At 36.6% G+C, this 17,260-nt stretch overlaps 2 protein-coding genes across 2 annotated transcripts; both read right to left on the bottom strand.

Moving 5' to 3' along the window:
• Nucleotides 1–1,814: 1,814 nt before the first annotated feature.
• On the bottom strand, nucleotides 1,815–5,558 carry LOC120469765 (uncharacterized). The gene is made up of 6 exons (XM_039658928.2): nucleotides 5,430–5,558; nucleotides 4,372–4,710; nucleotides 4,002–4,268; nucleotides 2,324–2,617; nucleotides 2,107–2,250; nucleotides 1,815–2,017 (listed from the first exon to the last, which is right to left on the bottom strand). Exons 1-6 carry the CDS (start codon nucleotides 5,479–5,481, stop codon nucleotides 2,001–2,003), a joined length of 1,113 nt encoding a protein of 370 aa, XP_039514862.2. The 5' UTR covers nucleotides 5,482–5,558; the 3' UTR covers nucleotides 1,815–2,000.
• Nucleotides 5,559–13,225: 7,667 nt separating this feature from the next.
• On the bottom strand, nucleotides 13,226–15,919 carry LOC120470233 (cornifelin homolog B). Its single transcript, XM_039659720.2, has 3 exons — nucleotides 15,744–15,919; nucleotides 15,493–15,647; nucleotides 13,226–13,768 (listed from the first exon to the last, which is right to left on the bottom strand). The coding sequence occupies exons 1-3, from the start codon at nucleotides 15,844–15,846 to the stop codon at nucleotides 13,649–13,651; spliced, it is 378 nt and encodes a 125-aa protein (XP_039515654.1). The 5' UTR covers nucleotides 15,847–15,919; the 3' UTR covers nucleotides 13,226–13,648.
• Between the last annotated feature and the right edge of the window lie 1,341 nt (nucleotides 15,920–17,260).

Raw genomic sequence — 17,260 nt, 5'->3', positions numbered from 1 at the left:
CCGATTTGCCTGTGATTTCGGGCATTTGTCGGCGATTTCTCAAAACCTGTCGGCGAGCCAAAATCGTGGCTAAAATCATGCAGTCTGAACTCGGCATTACTTTCACTTTTATTTGCGATGTTTGCACGTTGAATAGACGCTCAGCTGCTCATCTGCGGTGATGCGTGTCGCGTGTCGCATCTGACTAGGCTATAACATGACATATAGCCTATATAACACGCTCTCACTCGTTTATTTTTTAGTATTTTTGGGAGGAGTAAAATGTGGTTTCAACAACCAGATTGCGTTTACACCTAGTAAAGATCCGGACACAATGCGAGCCAGACTACCTCCAGATGTGGTCAGGCAGATCCGATCACGATCCGATCACAACGCGTTTACACCTTGCATTAACATGCGTTTTTTATTATCCGGATAACTTATCTGGATACAGATCGCATTTTAATACCAGGTGTAAACGGGGTCCTATAGACCATTTCACAAGATGTAAACAACACTGGTCCAGAAGCACTTCCTGTTTCAGTTTTTTAACACTATAAAGCTGGGATAAAATACAACCAACAGAACATTTAAAAATGAATCAAAAAGTTAAACAAACATCTTTAAGATGTTTCCTTTACATGTGAAATAAAGAAAACAGTTACAAACTGAAACAGGAAGTGCTTCTGGACCAGTGTTGTTTACATCTTGTGAAATGGTCTATAGCCCACTTTAACCCTCTGCATACCCCTCGGCTGTTTTAAGCTTAGCGGTTACAGTGACCTTTAATTTAGAGTGACTTTATCGCGTCAGACATGTGTCACTTTGCTCACAGCTTACGTTTTTGTGGAGTAGTAGTACGAATTAATGTTTTTAAAATAGTATTAGTATAAAAAATAACTCGTTCGCTCATTTTGGCGTACCCCATAGATGAGTTGCGCCAGCGAACTAAAGCTCGACCAATATTACTCAATAATTTACTCGCCCGTGTCATCCAAGATGTCCATGTCTTTCTTTCTTCAGTCGAAAAGAAATGAAGGTTTTTGATGAAAACATTCCAGGATTTTTCTCCATATAATGGACTTCAATGGGAACCAAACGGTTCAAGGTCCAAAAGACAGTTTCAGTGCAAACTCTTCACAGGCTTTAAAAGATTCCAGACGATGAATAAGGGTCTTATCAAGCGAAACGGTCACTCATTTAATAAATAAATAACAAAGTTTAAGTTTTATAAGCTCAAATGCTCGCCTTGCTCTGTTCTGTGATGCGGTTCGTGACTCTCCTGTTCAAACTCGTTCATCAAAATGAACAACGAAATGAACGAGTTGACTCGGGAAAAGATTTGTTCATTTTGATAAACGAGTTCGAACAGGAGAGTCACAGAACAGAGCAAGGTGAGCATTTGAGCTTATAAAACTTAAACCTTGTTATTTATTTATTAAATGAGTGACCTTGAACCATTTGGTTCCCAATGAAGTCCATTATATGGAGAAAATCCTGGAATGTTTTCATCAAAAACCTTCATTTCTTTTCGACTGAAGAAAGAAAGACATGGACATCTTGGATGACACGGGGGTGAGTACATTATCAGCAAAAGTAAAATAAAAAAAACGTGAACATTAATAAATAATGTTTTATTAATATAAAGCTTTTTGTGGTGCACTGCTGAACTTGTTCAAATATGCATAACGTGTCGTGTGTATTCCTCCAGGAGACGCGGATTGACATAATGTAATAAAACACGGAGAGACTCTTGAACCTCAGAGTGAGAACTTTATTGATAAAGCCAAGCAAAATACATATGACAAATGGAGAGCGGTAGTAGTAAAGTGACATCTGTTTAACTCTTTATTCTTTTGTTTTACAAGTCTGAGGGAAATATTAACAATAAAAATAAAATATAAATGTTTAAAAATATCAAGACGTTGAAAATGCAAAGGGATAGTACAAGCTTGAGTAATAAACTGCATTTATAAGCACAAAAACACTAGAAAAACAACTTTGATTTTCGGCGTACTGCTTTAGATTTCAATACTTCCTGAAAAAGATGAACATAAAGTCATAAATCTAACAAATATTTATGCAAAAAAAGAAAGTTTGTGAGAAATGACCTCATCAGTTAGGTACCTGATATGTGAATATGTGCTTGATCTTGTTCAGCTCTTCTGGATCTGATGTCATAAACCAGAACAATGACCGTAGCCACGCCCACCAGAGCAGAGAGGACCAATCGGAGCACAGCTTCAGTAGGACCACAACAGTGGACAGAGTCTGAGGGATAAAAACATCAAATATATTCAGGTTTAATATCAGCACTGACTTCAACTAATATCATGATTGGTACCTGCACATGTGTGGCTGCAGAGTGTGTTGATGTCCAGATGTGTGGTCTGGTTGCTGATGGGATTGTTCAACACACAGCTGTAGGTGTTTTTATCCTCATGTTCCACCTCCAGAGGTAGAGAGAGACTGATGCTGAGATCACACACACTGATGCTGGACAATACACTCATTCCTGCGTACCAGGACAGAGTCGCATGACTCACATTCAACACTGATGAACACACCAATGAACAATTTGACGATGATGAAGAACAGTGTGAGGAGTTATTGATGATGACAGGAACAGGCAGACGAGCTGGGAAACATGAGAGAACAAGGAGAAAAATGAACAAATGAAAAGTTCTGTTATGAAACTCTAGAGGGGGCGCAGGCTGATTGGTCCTTAAAGGAGTAGTTCACTTTTTAAAAAACTTTTGCTGATAATTTACTCACCCCCGTGTCATCCAAGATGTCCACGTCTTTCTTTCTTCAGTCGAAAAGAAATTAAGGTTTTTGATGAAAACATTCCAGGATTTTCTCCATATAATGGACTTCAATGGGGACCAACGGTTCAAGATCCAAAAGACAGTTTCAGTGCAAACTGTTCAAAGGGCTTTAAACGATTCCAGACGCTAAATAAGGGTCTTATCTAGCGAAACGATCGCTCATTTAATAAAAATTAATAACAAAGTTTAAGTTTTATAAGCTCAAATGCTCGCCTTGCTCTGTTCTGTGATGCCCGTTCGTGACTCTCCTGTTCGAACTCGTTTATCAAAATGAATAAATCTTTTTCCGAGTCATTTGGTTCATTCAACGAACGAAACGAACGAATTGACTCGGAAAAAGATTTGTTCATTTTGATAAACAATAAATGAAGAAGAAGAAGAAGATAAACAAGTTCGAACAGGAGAGTCACGAACGCTAATCACAGAACAGAGCAAGGCGAGCATTTGTGCTTATAAAACTTAAACTTTGTTATTTATTTATTAAACGAGCGATCGTTTCGCTTGATAAGAGCCTCATTCATCGTCTGGAATCGTTTAAAGCCCTTTGAACAGTTTGCACTGAAACTCTCATTTGGACCTTGAACCGTTTGGTCCCCATTGAAGTCCATTATATGGAGAAAAATCCTGGAATGTTTTCATCAAAAACCTTAATTTCTTTTCGACTGAAGAAAGAAAGACCTGGACATCTTGGATGACATGGGGGTGAGTAAATTATCAGCAAAAGTTTTTTTTCAAAACGGTCTGTCATCTCAAACTATAAAATAAAAAAAACCCTCAACAGTTTTGATATATGACTGGTGCTGAGCCAGAGACGGATGTGCTTATCACTTGTCATATCACAGTGTTTTCAACCACATAATGTTTATTTCAGGTTTCAGACATTTAAATAGGTACAAGAAAAAAAAACATTTAGTCGTTTTTCATTTAGTAGGCAAGAAAAAAACACACCGGTAGTTTGTAAAATACACTGATGTTGACGGAAGCGTCAATAATAATCATTTCGGTTTGACAACATGTTTTATTCACATTCTAATGAATAAAACTTGTGTGTGAAAAGGTTAATAAATTACAATATTTGAAGGACAGCAACATAGTGTCGGCCCAGATCCGGCCCACATCCAAATAATGCCAGAAGTGAGCCGGATCTGGGCCGACACTATCTATGTTGCTGTCTGAAAAATGATTTCGACTCACCATAGACGGAAACATTGAATGTTTTTGATGATGGTGGTAACAATTCATTAGTTATACGAAGTTTATAGATTCCAGTATGATCAGTTGTGATGTTTGTGATGGTCAGAGATCCAGTTTGATTGTCCAGCTTCAGTCTGTCTCTCCCGTCAGTGAACGCTAGTGTTTCAGTCTCCCAGAGTAAGGTATTTTCACGTAGGCCTATTTCAGTAAGACCAGGGTTTAAAGTGACTGAATCTCCCTCCGACAGTGACACTGACTTCACCTTATCTGCACACATGAGAACAAACAGGAACAGATTAGCTTTTAAATGAAGTTCTGATTGTTCAAGATTGGTAAAATTTCAAAAAGTTGAATCAAAAATTTAACTCACAGTTAATAATGAGAGTGAAATCTGTACTCATTGGTTGGTCGGTGTCGGTTTTTACGTTATACTTTCCAGCATGATCAGTTGAGATGTTTGTGAGGATCAGAAATCCGGTTTGATTGTCCACCGTCAGTCTGTCTCTGAATCTCCCATCAGCGACATCATCATATACAGCGATGCTGTCATTAATTACATTTATTTCAGCAAGTAAATATTCTCCAAACCACCACCATATTGGATATCCATCCTTAATTTCAAATGTACCGTAGCTTTCACTGGGTGACAGGGTGACCGAATCTCCCTCCATCACTGACATTTCTGAAAAAACTACATAACCAAACACACCTGAAGAACAGAGTGTGTGTCAGAGATTAAAGATTTAAATAACTTGATTTTGGTTTGCTGAAGCTTCACTGAAACACTTTATCTGAATCTGAAGTGAACATTCTGCAGCAGTATAAACAGAAAAGTGAAATACTTCAAACTAAATAAAAAGTAGGGCTGTGAAATGATTAATCGCATCCAAAATAAAAGTTTGTTTACATAATATATGTGGATGCACTGTGTATAATTATTTTATATATATATAAATACTCACACATGCTTGTATATATTTAAGAAATATTTTCATGTATATAGATTTATATATTATTTATAATATATATATATAAATATAAATATTTTATATATAAATAATGTTTTTTTTCTTAAATATGCATGCATGTGTGTGTATTTATATATATACAAAATAATTATACACAGTGCAACCACATATATTATGTAAACTCAAACTTTTATTTTGGATGCTATTATTCGCGATTAATCATTTGACAGCCCTAATAAAAAGAGACACTTTTACCTAGATAAGCGTAAAGTCACACTTAAATGAATGCTGTTGAGTATTTTATCTTCATATTTATTTAATAAATCCCTAATAAATCAGTTAAGGCCTGAATAAAAAATTATACTTGATAATATAACCATCAATGACTAATTTCACCACTAATGTATTTCATTACTGAACCATAAGCAACTGAAGCCTTAAAAACACATTTCAAACTCACCATCCAGACGCCACAAACAGATCAAAACTAATTTAAGAAACATTTTCTTCATCTGTTCACTGAAAACCCTGCAAAAGTGATCCTTAAAATGTTTAATAACACTCCGACTGATAGGAAACACGACTGAACTGTGATATATATCTGTTTTAACAGGTTTCAAACTCTGTCGCAGTTTCCTTTTTTTAGAGGAAGTTATGAAAACAAAGCTGTTGCTGATCTTATGCTTTTAAATGAATTCTTGCCCTGTATTAGTTGAGTGAAACTGCATGAGTGTTGGATTAGATCCATATCCACTTGTTTTTTATTTTATGTTGTGAGCATCAATCCTGTTTGACCTCTGACACTTATTTGACAGCACTTTATTTCGAGGTAAAGATGTTTTGTGTGGACTGGAAGATTAAAAGGGTCTCGTATTAGCAAGAGAGAAAACGAAAAACGCTTTACAGATTACTGAGAAAAACATTCAGCAAAAGCTGTTGATCCACTCAACAGATCAAAACACATTTCCGTACAGATAGATAAAACAAAGAGGAAAACCTTTGAGTTCGTGTTTGAGATCTCAGGCTTTTGTATCTTCTGAGCAAAATAACTCTTGAAGCACATGCGAGTTTAACTTGGTCTTTTCTTCTGGAGAAACGGAGAAGCCTCTACACTGGGTCATGTTTTCCTAAATTCATGTTTAGATGGGCTATTCTCATATTGTACCTGTCCTGTAATGGCAGCAAAGGTTGGAAAACAATGAGAAAAGATTCAACGGACATCACATCTCCAATATGACAACAAAGTAGCCTAGTAACAATAACAGTAGTATTTTGATATTACGCGGGTTTTCTCCTCTGCTCTTGACGCTTGCTGGTTGGTGCGAGATGCATTCTGGGATACCTGGCTGTCTGTCGCAAGTCCGCACCATAGACATGTATAGTCTATGGGTGCTTCTCATTTCTTATTTGTGCATCCTCGTTTCCTTTCCTTGCTTCCTTTCCTTGCGTCTCAGCTCCACCCCCTGTAGGACGTGAGGGAAGGAAGCGAGGAAAGGAAAGGAGGACCGAGGAATCGAATAAAAGCTTTTTTATATCCATTGGAATTCTTGATCACTCGAGCGTCACTCCACAGTGTCATCAGCAGCGCTAAAAGGATCTGCCCTTATGTTGTTGAAGTTTGGTTATTTAATAAATTCATAATAAATAATAATAAAGATAGGCTATACTGTTGAAATATTTGAGATGTGTGGTTTATATAAACTGCAAAGGTAAAGTATAAATTAAAATGATTGTGACCGATGTGAAGGGGGAGGAGAATTGACACGTGCGTCACGTTTAGTCAGTATAACAGTTCCGCGTAGGATGCACCTGTGTATCCTCGCTTATGACTCCTCAGGAAGCCTCCTATCTCCTCGATCCTCGACTCCTCACGGTGCAATTAGAGAATTGAGATGTCCTTCAAGATGGCTGAGCTCGATCGGTTTCCGGGTCATAGGAGGGAGGACGGAGGAGCGAGGAGACGAGGAGGGATATTGAGAAGCACCCCATGAGTCCGCACAAGTCACCTCTCGATGCATCCCCGGTAAAGGGGGCGGATCAAGAACACATTCGGGGATTTGCACTGGACTTGGGTAGATGGTAAAAACTTTTTTTTTTTTTATTTTTTTTTTTTTTTATTGAAGAAACATGTACAGATGGTAAAAACTTATTTAGAAATTGAGAATGATGAGGTGACGTCACGCGTATAACTCCGCGGTACATTGTGGGAGGGATCCGCCATTTTGGGAGGACACGCTATCCGTTGTCATGGTTACTTCGACCGTGAGACTGAGAGAAATAGCGACAGAGAAGGAGTGCAGCTTGAAATTTATTTGCATTTTTGCGATAAGGCACACTTTCTTGGGAATAAATGAAGTGAAAGGAGAGGGTCTCTATCGGGAGAGAATACATAACAACACTGTAACGTTAAACTGCGAGAATTCAGTCAAACATGATGTTTCAGGCTTCATTCATATGTGGAAATAAATCTGTTTTGAATCAGATACGTGCATTTGCACCTGCCATGCAACGTCAAGCTAGCCTGGATGTCAGCCCGAACTCCGCCCACAACATTTTTTGGTCGGGAAGTTCGGTCTGGACTTGCTCCATTGAGGAGAAATTATAATCAGTCAAAAAATGAACGGGCCAATAAGATTGCCAGGGTGGGCTTTAAACGATGATGGACAGATGATCTGCAGGGACGTAATCATCACGTTATCAAAGAGCGCTTGTCAATGATGACTGCAGCTGGAGAATAGGCTATATGCACAGCTGCACTACTGTACTTCCTGAACTTCAGCCAGCTCCTTGTTTCCTGCCTGCCATTATTGGCCAAACTTGATTAATTCAGGTGTGTCTGATTATTGTTGCCTTGACTACTGAGGACAAGCACATGCACACCTGAATTAATCAATTTGGCCAATGGACTAGCCTGTGTGCACGTTAGCATATGCTAGTTCCGGCTGCGAAACCGATCTGGGGTGTCTAGTTTCCGGTAGCCTGATGGACGACGTAGAGGATGTATGTTTCTCCAGATGTCTTGAACATTTGCCGAATATTACAGTCGATTATGTTCATCGACTGGCTAATGATTTTCCTCCAGCTCCCCAGAGCAAGAGAGAAGGGGTTTAAATATTACATTTCTCAGTATTTGCATCATTTTGAAGGGAACGTTAAGTCACAACAACATCCATGCTCAGACTGATCTCATGAAATTGCGTATGTATGACACGTATCACGTATTTTTGGCATGCTATCAACACGCATAATCTCTTTTCAGCGTGTTTATGAATACCGTTGACTTAACGTTATTATTGTGTGTATGTATATATATATATATATATATATATACTGTATATATATATATATATATATATATATATACTGTATATATATACTGTATATATACTGTATATATATATATATATATATATATATACTGTATATATATATATATATATATATATATATATATATATATATATATATATATCACAGTGTATATGAAGAGTTCAGATGCAAAAGCCTCTAAATGCCATTTTAAATTTTCTTCTAAAATGACCATTTTTATGAAGCTTGTATATATTTGTTCAGTAATTTCACTTAAATGACAATTAAAAGGTAATCTTCATTGCCATTTAAGTGAAATTACTGAACTTAAATATACAAGCTTGATAAAAATTATCATTTTAGAAGAAAATTTCAAATGGCATTTAGAGGCTTTTGCATCTGAACTCTTCATAGCATATGACCTACCTCAACCCCAACCTACCCGTCACTCCTACCATCCTAGGAAAAAATAAATATCGCTCCCCAGATGTAGATCTACATTTTGTTTTGTTTCGCTCGGACATTTGACGGCGTGTACATACGCGGTACACGTGGAATCACTCGGACATTAATGTTGCCATGCTACGTGCTCAAGCTATGCGATTTGGTAACTGTTATATCTCTCTATACATTATAAAATGCGAAATCATGCGTTAGAAAGTGCATTTTCCAGAACAGTTTGTGCTGGCCATTGTTTTGTTTATGATGTTCAGAGGCTATGTTGTTGACAACCACTATCGTCATATAGATCAGTGTTGACAACCACTATACATGTCATACAGGGAGTAAAGGTATCCGACGTTGGTTCGTTCGTTATCAAGTTAGGCTGTTTAACACATATTAGGCTGTTCACACATATTTCTAAACAGGTCTCCCTTGCAAAATAGGTTCTAAACCCAGGGGCTTCTCCTGGTTAAAGGGTATAATATAATAAATAATTAGTAGCCTAAAAACTTCCTTCTAGCTAGTTGTCATGGATACGCAACGCTCCACTCTGTAAAGCGACTGCTTGGGTGCGGTGACAAAATGTGAAATATCGTTTACTTTTCACAATGCAGCAGCGCCTGGCTCCACCCAAATATGAGTGAAAACTGTGTTGGTTGACTTGACAATGAACAAACGAACATAGTTCGACAAATATATTTAGATAGCTAAGCTTTAGATAGCCGGTCCACTGATTTAGGATGTAAACAACGGCAACCGGAACCGAAGTACCCAACATCCGCCCTCAAGGCGGAAGTTAGCATTTTTCTCGTGCACAGAGAGAGTCAATAATGGCAGACAGGAAACAAGGGAGCTGGTTGAAGTTCAGGAAGTAGTGCAGCTGTGCATAAAGCCCATTGAGATGTAGATTCCGCTGTCGCGTCTTTTGTAAGAAAAAAAAATCGACAGCTCATTCATTTTAATAGACAAACAGAGAACTGCAATCAAGGCATTTGTCGATCGGAAAGATATTTTTGGCGTCCTTCCTACATGATTCGGGAAAAGTGTAACTTATCAGCTGGCTCTGACGGTCGTTAAGAAGATGGGACGTAATGAAAAGCCTGTGGTCGTTGTGGTTTCTCCTTTGGTGGCATTCATGGAGAAGTAAGTAAAAGAAGCAACATTTAACTTATTTAACTTCTAAAATATATAAAGTTAGGCTACGTTCTGTATTTGAAAACTGCGCTATGCCAAGGAGTTGACTCACTTCGTTGCTCTGATTGGTTGTAGGAAAAAAATATTATTTTTATATAATACTCCATATTGCTGGTTTCCCATAAAGATGAAATGACAGTTAACTTGATGCTTTAAACACTCTTTGAAATACATAAATTAACCTTTATTTTGTGAAATTTGAAAATATGGTTAGAAGTCAAAAGCAGTTAGCAAAGGGTTGAAAAAATCATTAAGAAAAAAAAGTATAAGTTGTGTGATTAATTAGTTCCACCAGTAGATGGCAGCAAACAACAGGTTTACAAGTAAACCCATAAATAGAAGATAACCAAAGGCACTGGCGACAGATCTATCAGGATCTATGTGATTGAGATATGAAGATCGTGCAGTGTGATAAACAGGACAGCATACATGCACTGATAGAGATGAAGAAACAGTCTTAAAACGAGAGATGGGTCAAACATGATACCAAGATGGCCAGTCAAGTGACTAATTGTCATCTAGTTTGACAAAAGTGGAATTAATCCATGTATACATGTTATGTGGCAATTAAATATAAACGAGCACTCACACACACATACACACATTGTGCGTTACATCTTGCAGTTAGCCACTAGAGGGAGCCCAGAAATCAAACATACACTAAAAATATTATAATTTTGATTTAACTGTAAAATGCAACAGTAAAATATGTTAATAGTAATGGTTAATAGTATGTTCCCGTACTATACTGGGGAATAGCTTAATATTTAGTTTAATTTACAGTAAAATGCTGTTAAACCGTTTTTTGGAAGTTAAAAAAAGAGCAAATCAACAGTGAAAAGCCATAAAAGGATATTCCCAGAATTATCTGTCTGATACTTCATGTTTTTTTTTTTTACTTTTAATTTAAATAATTATAATAGTTTACAGTTTTGACATTATGGGGTTACAGCTTATTATGTTGTAGGCTATAATCAGTGTTTTATAGCACTATTTTTGTGTCGTGACTCGTGTGTGTTTAGCATGATGGTGTTTTTTTTATGTGTGCATGACACTGTGCACCTATATGTGTGTGTGTGTGTGTGTGTGTGTGTGTGTGTGTGTGTGTGTGTGTAAACCACAACTGCCATTTTTCTGTAAAAAAAAACGAGAGGATTTTTTAAAATTATTTTTTTATTACTATTTATTTATTTATTTGTACACTGTACACTGTACAATTACTGTATATGCAGCACTGGTGCACAGCGGTAAACCAGAGCTGTGTAATATTTGTTTCACACCATTGATTGCAGACTTAGCTCTATCCGGTTATAGTAGTGTGAATGTTTAAGTGCATATTTTCCTTTTATATACTGTATTTTATGTTTATGTTGCGTTAGCCTACTCCTAATTGTGTTGTTAAAACTACGTGTCACACATTTTTACTGAATGCTGCCTGCTGGGTGCATATCACAAATAAACATAGTATAATTTCTGTCATATTTCACATATTCAAAGTGATCCAACAAGTGTTTGTTGTGTCGTATCACCCTCACCTTGGGTTTTCATGGGTAATGACTATGAATGAGTTGCTTTCTAAGAATTGTGTTTTAGCGACTATCTCTTGTATATTTAATGTGTTGGAAGACAGTAGGAAGCCATATAATAATTATTTATGCAATTACAGCTTTTTACTCTGAAGTGTGATTTCCACTTGTGCAACTGAAAAAAAAATTATTTTTGTGCTCCTTGTTCAAATTGCTTTTTCAAAATGAGCTTAAGCAACACAATTGCTATTAATTTTTTTCCAAACTTAATTTGATCGTGTTCAATCTGCTTAAATATATGTTACATTTAAGTTTAATTAATCCGTTTGTGTTGGATTATGAATTATTTGTGCATTAACTGTAACTGGGCGGTGCTTGTTAGTTCCCAGCATGCTTTGCATATGTTGAAATATAAACATAAATCTTGAAATTAAGTGTTATTTTAATGTGTTTTTTGAGAAAATGAGAAAATTATCTATTATCTAAAACTGATATTATCTGATATATTGGCTAACTGATATATTGGCTATTATCTAAAACTGATTAGTGTGACCCTAAAGTAAACTATATTGCATTGGATGAATGGATATATGAAATCAGTTGGTCTCAAACATTGCAAACTAGTTGAGCTGACACTATCTGTGCTGTGCCCAACCATAGTAAATAAGTTGAATCAACCTTAATAAATTAAGTTGACCCAACGCAAGTACATTCATGAGGAGTTGAGAATCACTGACCTACACTACTGGTCAAGCACTGTAAAAAATATTTTCAAGATTTGTTATCACAACATATTTTCTTTTGTCAAATCAACTTCATAATAATTTATTTAGTTGAGATAACTTATTATTTTGAGTTTCTGATGGTTAAATGAATCTCCTTCATTGTATTAACTCACTTTTTTCAGTTCAATCAACTTAAATTTTTAAGGCAACCCAGGTTACTTACTTTTTTAAGTTAAACCAACAATATTTTTTTACAGTGTAGTAAACACAGCATTTTTTCTTTTGTCAAATCAACTTAAATAATTTATTTAGTTCAGATAACATATCATTGTGAGTTTCTGATGGTTAAATTAATCTCCTTTATTGTATTAACTCACTTTTTCCAGTTCAATGAACTTAAAATTTTAAGGCAACCAGATTACTTACTTTTTTTAAGTGAAACATTCAACAGTGCATTTACAGTGCATTATTTAACATAATGCTTTAACTAACATCTATCAATAAGCAGTTTTAATATATTTGTTAACATTTAGTTCATATAAAATATAATTGTTCAATTATTCATGTTTGCTCAGGTCCATTAATAATATCCAACTTTTGATTGGTAAATGTTGAAATTTACATTAAGATTTGTATTTGCTTAAGAAGTATTTTTCATTGTTAAATTATCGTTAACTAATGCATTAAACTAAAATGTTATTAAAAGGGTGATTTTTTTTACTATTATTTGATATTTTTGAACATCTTTTCTGCTCAAGGCTGCATTTAAAATAGCCTGTAAAAAACAGTAATATTATTACAAATTAAAATAACTGTTTTATATTTTGGGGAAAAAAAAAATATATATATATATATTTCAGAAATCACTATATATTTCAGATTATTTGCTGCTTTATAATTATGATCTAAAAGTATTTAAGTATTCATTTCTTTTTCTTTTTTCCCAAACTTTTGTGCATTTAAAAATTTAATCAATAGAATATATTAGTGGATACATGAATGAAAACCCAACGTGTGTGTATTAAATGAAAACTTAAAGAGTGCAGTTGTTAATTACAATTATTTTTATTTCAACATGAACAATGACATAATACATTAAAAATAGGCTATTTATAAAATTCTAACAAAGCATCAGTTGTTACCCTCCCTAAAGTCACCTTTATTTATATAGCGCTTCATACAATACAGATAGTTTCAAAGCTGCTTTACAGTGACAACAGGAAAATAATGCATTTAAAGTCAGTCCAGAGTTGATTCAATTCTGTTGTAAAGATCATCAATGTCATCATCCAGACCAGTTCAGTTCTCATCCAATAGTGCCACAACAGTCAGATCAATAATATTGTTGAATATTAAAAGAATCATGAAGAGTGTTCAGGCTTCATTCCTCACCCGACCAGCTGACGTCCACACGTCGGGTCAGAACTGACTTCATTTTAGAGTTGAAGTTACGAATCAGTGACTGATGATGATGAAGTGTTTTATTTTCGGAAGCTTAAGAGGGTGACGGGACGGTTGCGGAACTTCAGCTCTCGTCTTATCTGACAATAAGAGCACGGCCCGCAGCAGAACGACAACACACAGTCGTTGCAAATAGAGTCCTGAGGGAGAGAGAGACATATGAGTTCACGTCTAACATCTAAGAATATTATACAAAGTTAAAAGGGATCAGTTGATTTAACTTAAAAAAGCGAGGAAACACGTTGTCTTAAAGCAACACTACACTCTTAGAAGAAAAGGTTCTATATAGAACCTTAAAAGGTTTTATCCGCACTACGTATTTGGAACCCCTAAAAGGTTCTATAGACTCTTAAAAAAGGGTTCCTCTGGGTTCTATATAGAACTCTGGGGTTCCATACTTGGCCAATAGAAACTTTTACCAAAAAAAAAATGGTTCTATATAGAACCATTTTGGAGTTCCATATATGAAGCGGGGGATGGAACCATTTCTGGTTCTAAATAGAACCATTTCTTCGAAGAGTGTATGTAACTTTTTTTTATCTTAAAATAATGTTTCCAAAATCATATCAGTGGTTCATCAAGGGTGAAAAGTATACGTCTGCCTTAGCCTGGATCTGTTTCGATATTATTGGCACTACTCCAGGGTTCGGGTAGTAACCCGACCACAAAAAGAACTACAAAATTCGTCTGTTTTACGTCAAGCGCTACAGTAGTCATTATTTAGTTTTTCTTCGTTACTGATGTCACAATACATCATCCTTTCATGAAATCATGTAACATACTCCACCTTGGACATCGTTGATAAACAGCGATCGTGCGTGCAATGGTGGGCTGCGGTCGGCTAAATTATTAACGACAGCGATAATGGACAATTTCATTTCCAACCAGTAGGGCAACCGCAGAGGACAAGTTACTTGGTGTTGCTTTAAGATTATTAAGTCAATAAACTGTCATAATCATTTAACAAACATGTATTCATGTCTGCATTGAATTATTACATTGTTTAAATTAACCTTTTTCGTGAAGTATTATTTTGTATATGTAAGCCACCCCCTAAACAATGCTGGGTTGTTTTAACCTAAATTTGGGTAAAATATGGACAAACCCAAATGTTGGGTTAAAAATGCAATTTAAAAAAATACAGTTGAACGTGAATGTTGTAGTTGGGTTTACATTTTTAACCCAACATTTGGGTTTGTCCATATTTGACCCAAATTTTCGGTTGAAACAACCCACCCGTCGGTGTATGAATGTGTGTGTGAAGGGGTGAATGTGAGGCAAATGTAAAGCGCTTTGGTGGCCATTAGGTCTATGAAGGCGCTATATAAATGCAGTCCATTTACCATTTACCAGCAATTTTTAGAGTGTACATTTCTGAAATACATAACTTAGACAGTTTCCTCTGATAACAGATCACTCTAAATTGTAATGTGCATTTTCTGTAAAGCTGCTGTATTTTGAAAAGCTCTATCAAAAATAAATGTGAATTGAATGTGTAATTGAAAAAACTAAGTTATATGAACTTGACCATTCACACTCTAAAAAATGCTGGGTTGTTTTAACCCAATTTTAGGTCAAATATGGACAAACTCAAACATTGGGTTAAAAATGAAATTTTAAAATGCAACCCAATGGCTGGGTTTGTCCATATTTGACCCAAAATTGGGTTAAAACAACCCAGCATTTTTTAGAGTGTGTACATAACATATTTTTTTCACTTACGCATGAGGTTTACAACGTTTAGCCGACTTAATAATTTTAAAACAAGGGGTTTCCTCATTTTTTTTTTTTAAAGTAAATTCAACTATCTTAAATGAATGCAACTAGTTGCGTTTTTTGCAGTCAATCCCAGGACAGTCTTTACCTCAATGCCATACGTGCGTCGGACAGACACTCTCATTGCCATAGTGATGGGTGGGATGAGGCCGAAACTGTCCAGCAGGGGCAAGCAGAGACACTCTCCGTGATCTCGAGCTGTGATGCAGGCGAAACATGGGCAGCACCAGAACGCAAAGCAACCTGCCCAACAAAGATTGGGAAAATCAGGCACCACACAAAGTCAAAGACAATCAAATGTCCAACTATCCGTTGGGATTTCAATGAAAATGCACTCACAGTCTGGGAGTGTGTCGCATTCGCAGAGGCTGGTGGACCACTGGTCAGACCCCGGAGCCAAAACCAGGGGCTTCGGCTGCTGAATCACCATCTTAGTTGCCATGATGACTCGAGCTCTGAAAGACAGCACTGGTTATGACGGGGATGAAGAACGAGTGTCGATGAGAATCCGAGTTTTCAGACTTTATAGATCCAGCAGTGAGCAAACACATGCGTAGACACACGAGATTAGCATCACCTCACGTCTCCACGGGGCAGGTTTGTCCGGTATGCTTTTCTTTTTATTGATAGATTTCAGGTGATTACCAGTTCTGCCGACGTGACACTAAATCACTCGTCTCATCGAGAACCTGGTTTCACTCGGTGCAACATCTTTGTTGATCAACAACATTCCAGTCAACTGATCTGATCTGAGGGACAATTTCATGTCAAGTTTAGGCTTATAACCAGGAGCTTCTAAATCAGTGTTATTTGCCTGTTCATCATTTCTCTCTGATTTTATGGATAACTCATGGTTGAGATTAAATTTTCAGGGAGGAATTTTGGCCCAGGCTAACCCAGGGTTAGTGATGACAAAACCAGGACATGCGTGCACTGATTCTGCGAACTATCTGAGAGAAAGAAAAGGAAGAATGTAAAGAAAGCACTCAAGCCCAATATTTCATCATAAAGTAGCAACAAAGGGCCTTTTATTAGCCTTCACGCATCATAGCTTGGTACGTGTGCCGTGAAGGATGCATTATGGCAGGGGTGCCCAATCCTGCTCCTGGCGATCGACTGTCCTGCACAGTTCATCTCCAACCCTAATCAAACACACCTGAAGTAGCCAATTAAGGTCTTTAGGATCACATTCAGGTGTGTTTGATTAGGGTTGGAGATGAACTGTGCAGGACAGTCGATCGCCAGGAGCAGGATTGGGCACCCCTGCATTATGGGATGTTGAACTGATTTTTCTACATTAATATTATTATGTATCATTGTTCCCAGGTTTCTTCCTGTACATCTATAACTACTAATGCTAACCACCTTTGCAAGACACTTCTTTACATTTGGTAAAAATCCAGCTTTTAATGTTGTTTATGTGGTGTTTTTCATATGCTTTAAGACAAATCTTGTGTAAACTCATAAGTCGACAGCATTGCTGAGTATTTTCTGCTTAAAACTGCAGTGAACCAAAGACAACCCAGATAGCAAACTGACATTGAATCAACGTGGAAATATGACATCGAAACAACGTTGATCTGACATTGTTTTGCTCATCGAATTAACGTTGAACCAACGTCAGACGCGTCATTCTTTCAAAACTAACGGAAAATCAACTTGAAATCAACGCGTTGTTTCAACGTTATGAAAGCAAACCAATTTTCGATTTTCATTTAGCTTTGAAGAATGCCGCGTCTGACGTTGGTTCAACGTTAATTCGATGAGCAAAATCAACGTTGTTTCAATGTCATGAGAGACGTCGTTTCCACGTTGATTCAATGTCAGTTGCTGTCTGGGAACGACAGTCTCAAAAA

The sequence above is a fragment of the Pimephales promelas genome, chromosome 1, assembly GCF_988280905.1.
Source record: "Pimephales promelas chromosome 1, fPimPro1.hap1.1, whole genome shotgun sequence".
Taxonomy (NCBI): Eukaryota; Metazoa; Chordata; class Actinopteri; order Cypriniformes; family Leuciscidae; genus Pimephales; species Pimephales promelas.
This window is presented reverse-complemented; position numbering and strand designations above follow the sequence as displayed.

Excerpts from the sequence above, each read along its gene's own strand:
- LOC120469765 (XM_039658928.2), bottom strand. The coding sequence starts at position 5,481 with ATGAAGAAAATGTTTCTTAAATTAGTTTTGATCTGTTTGTGGCGTCTG. Across the intron at positions 4,711-5,429 it reads CTGTTTGTGGCGTCTGGATG|GTGTGTTTGGTTATGTAGTT; the intron begins GTGAGTTTGAAA and ends TCTGTTCTTCAG. Across the intron at positions 2,251-2,323 it reads CTGCAGCCACACATGTGCAG|ACTCTGTCCACTGTTGTGGT; the intron begins GTACCAATCATG and ends TTTATCCCTCAG.
- LOC120470233 (XM_039659720.2), bottom strand. The coding sequence starts at position 15,846 with ATGGCAACTAAGATGGTGATTCAGCAGCCGAAGCCCCTGGTTTTGGCT. Across the intron at positions 15,648-15,743 it reads ATGCGACACACTCCCAGACT|GTTGCTTTGCGTTCTGGTGC; the intron begins GTGAGTGCATTT and ends TTTGTTGGGCAG. Across the intron at positions 13,769-15,492 it reads GACGCACGTATGGCATTGAG|GACTCTATTTGCAACGACTG; the intron begins GTAAAGACTGTC and ends TCTCTCCCTCAG.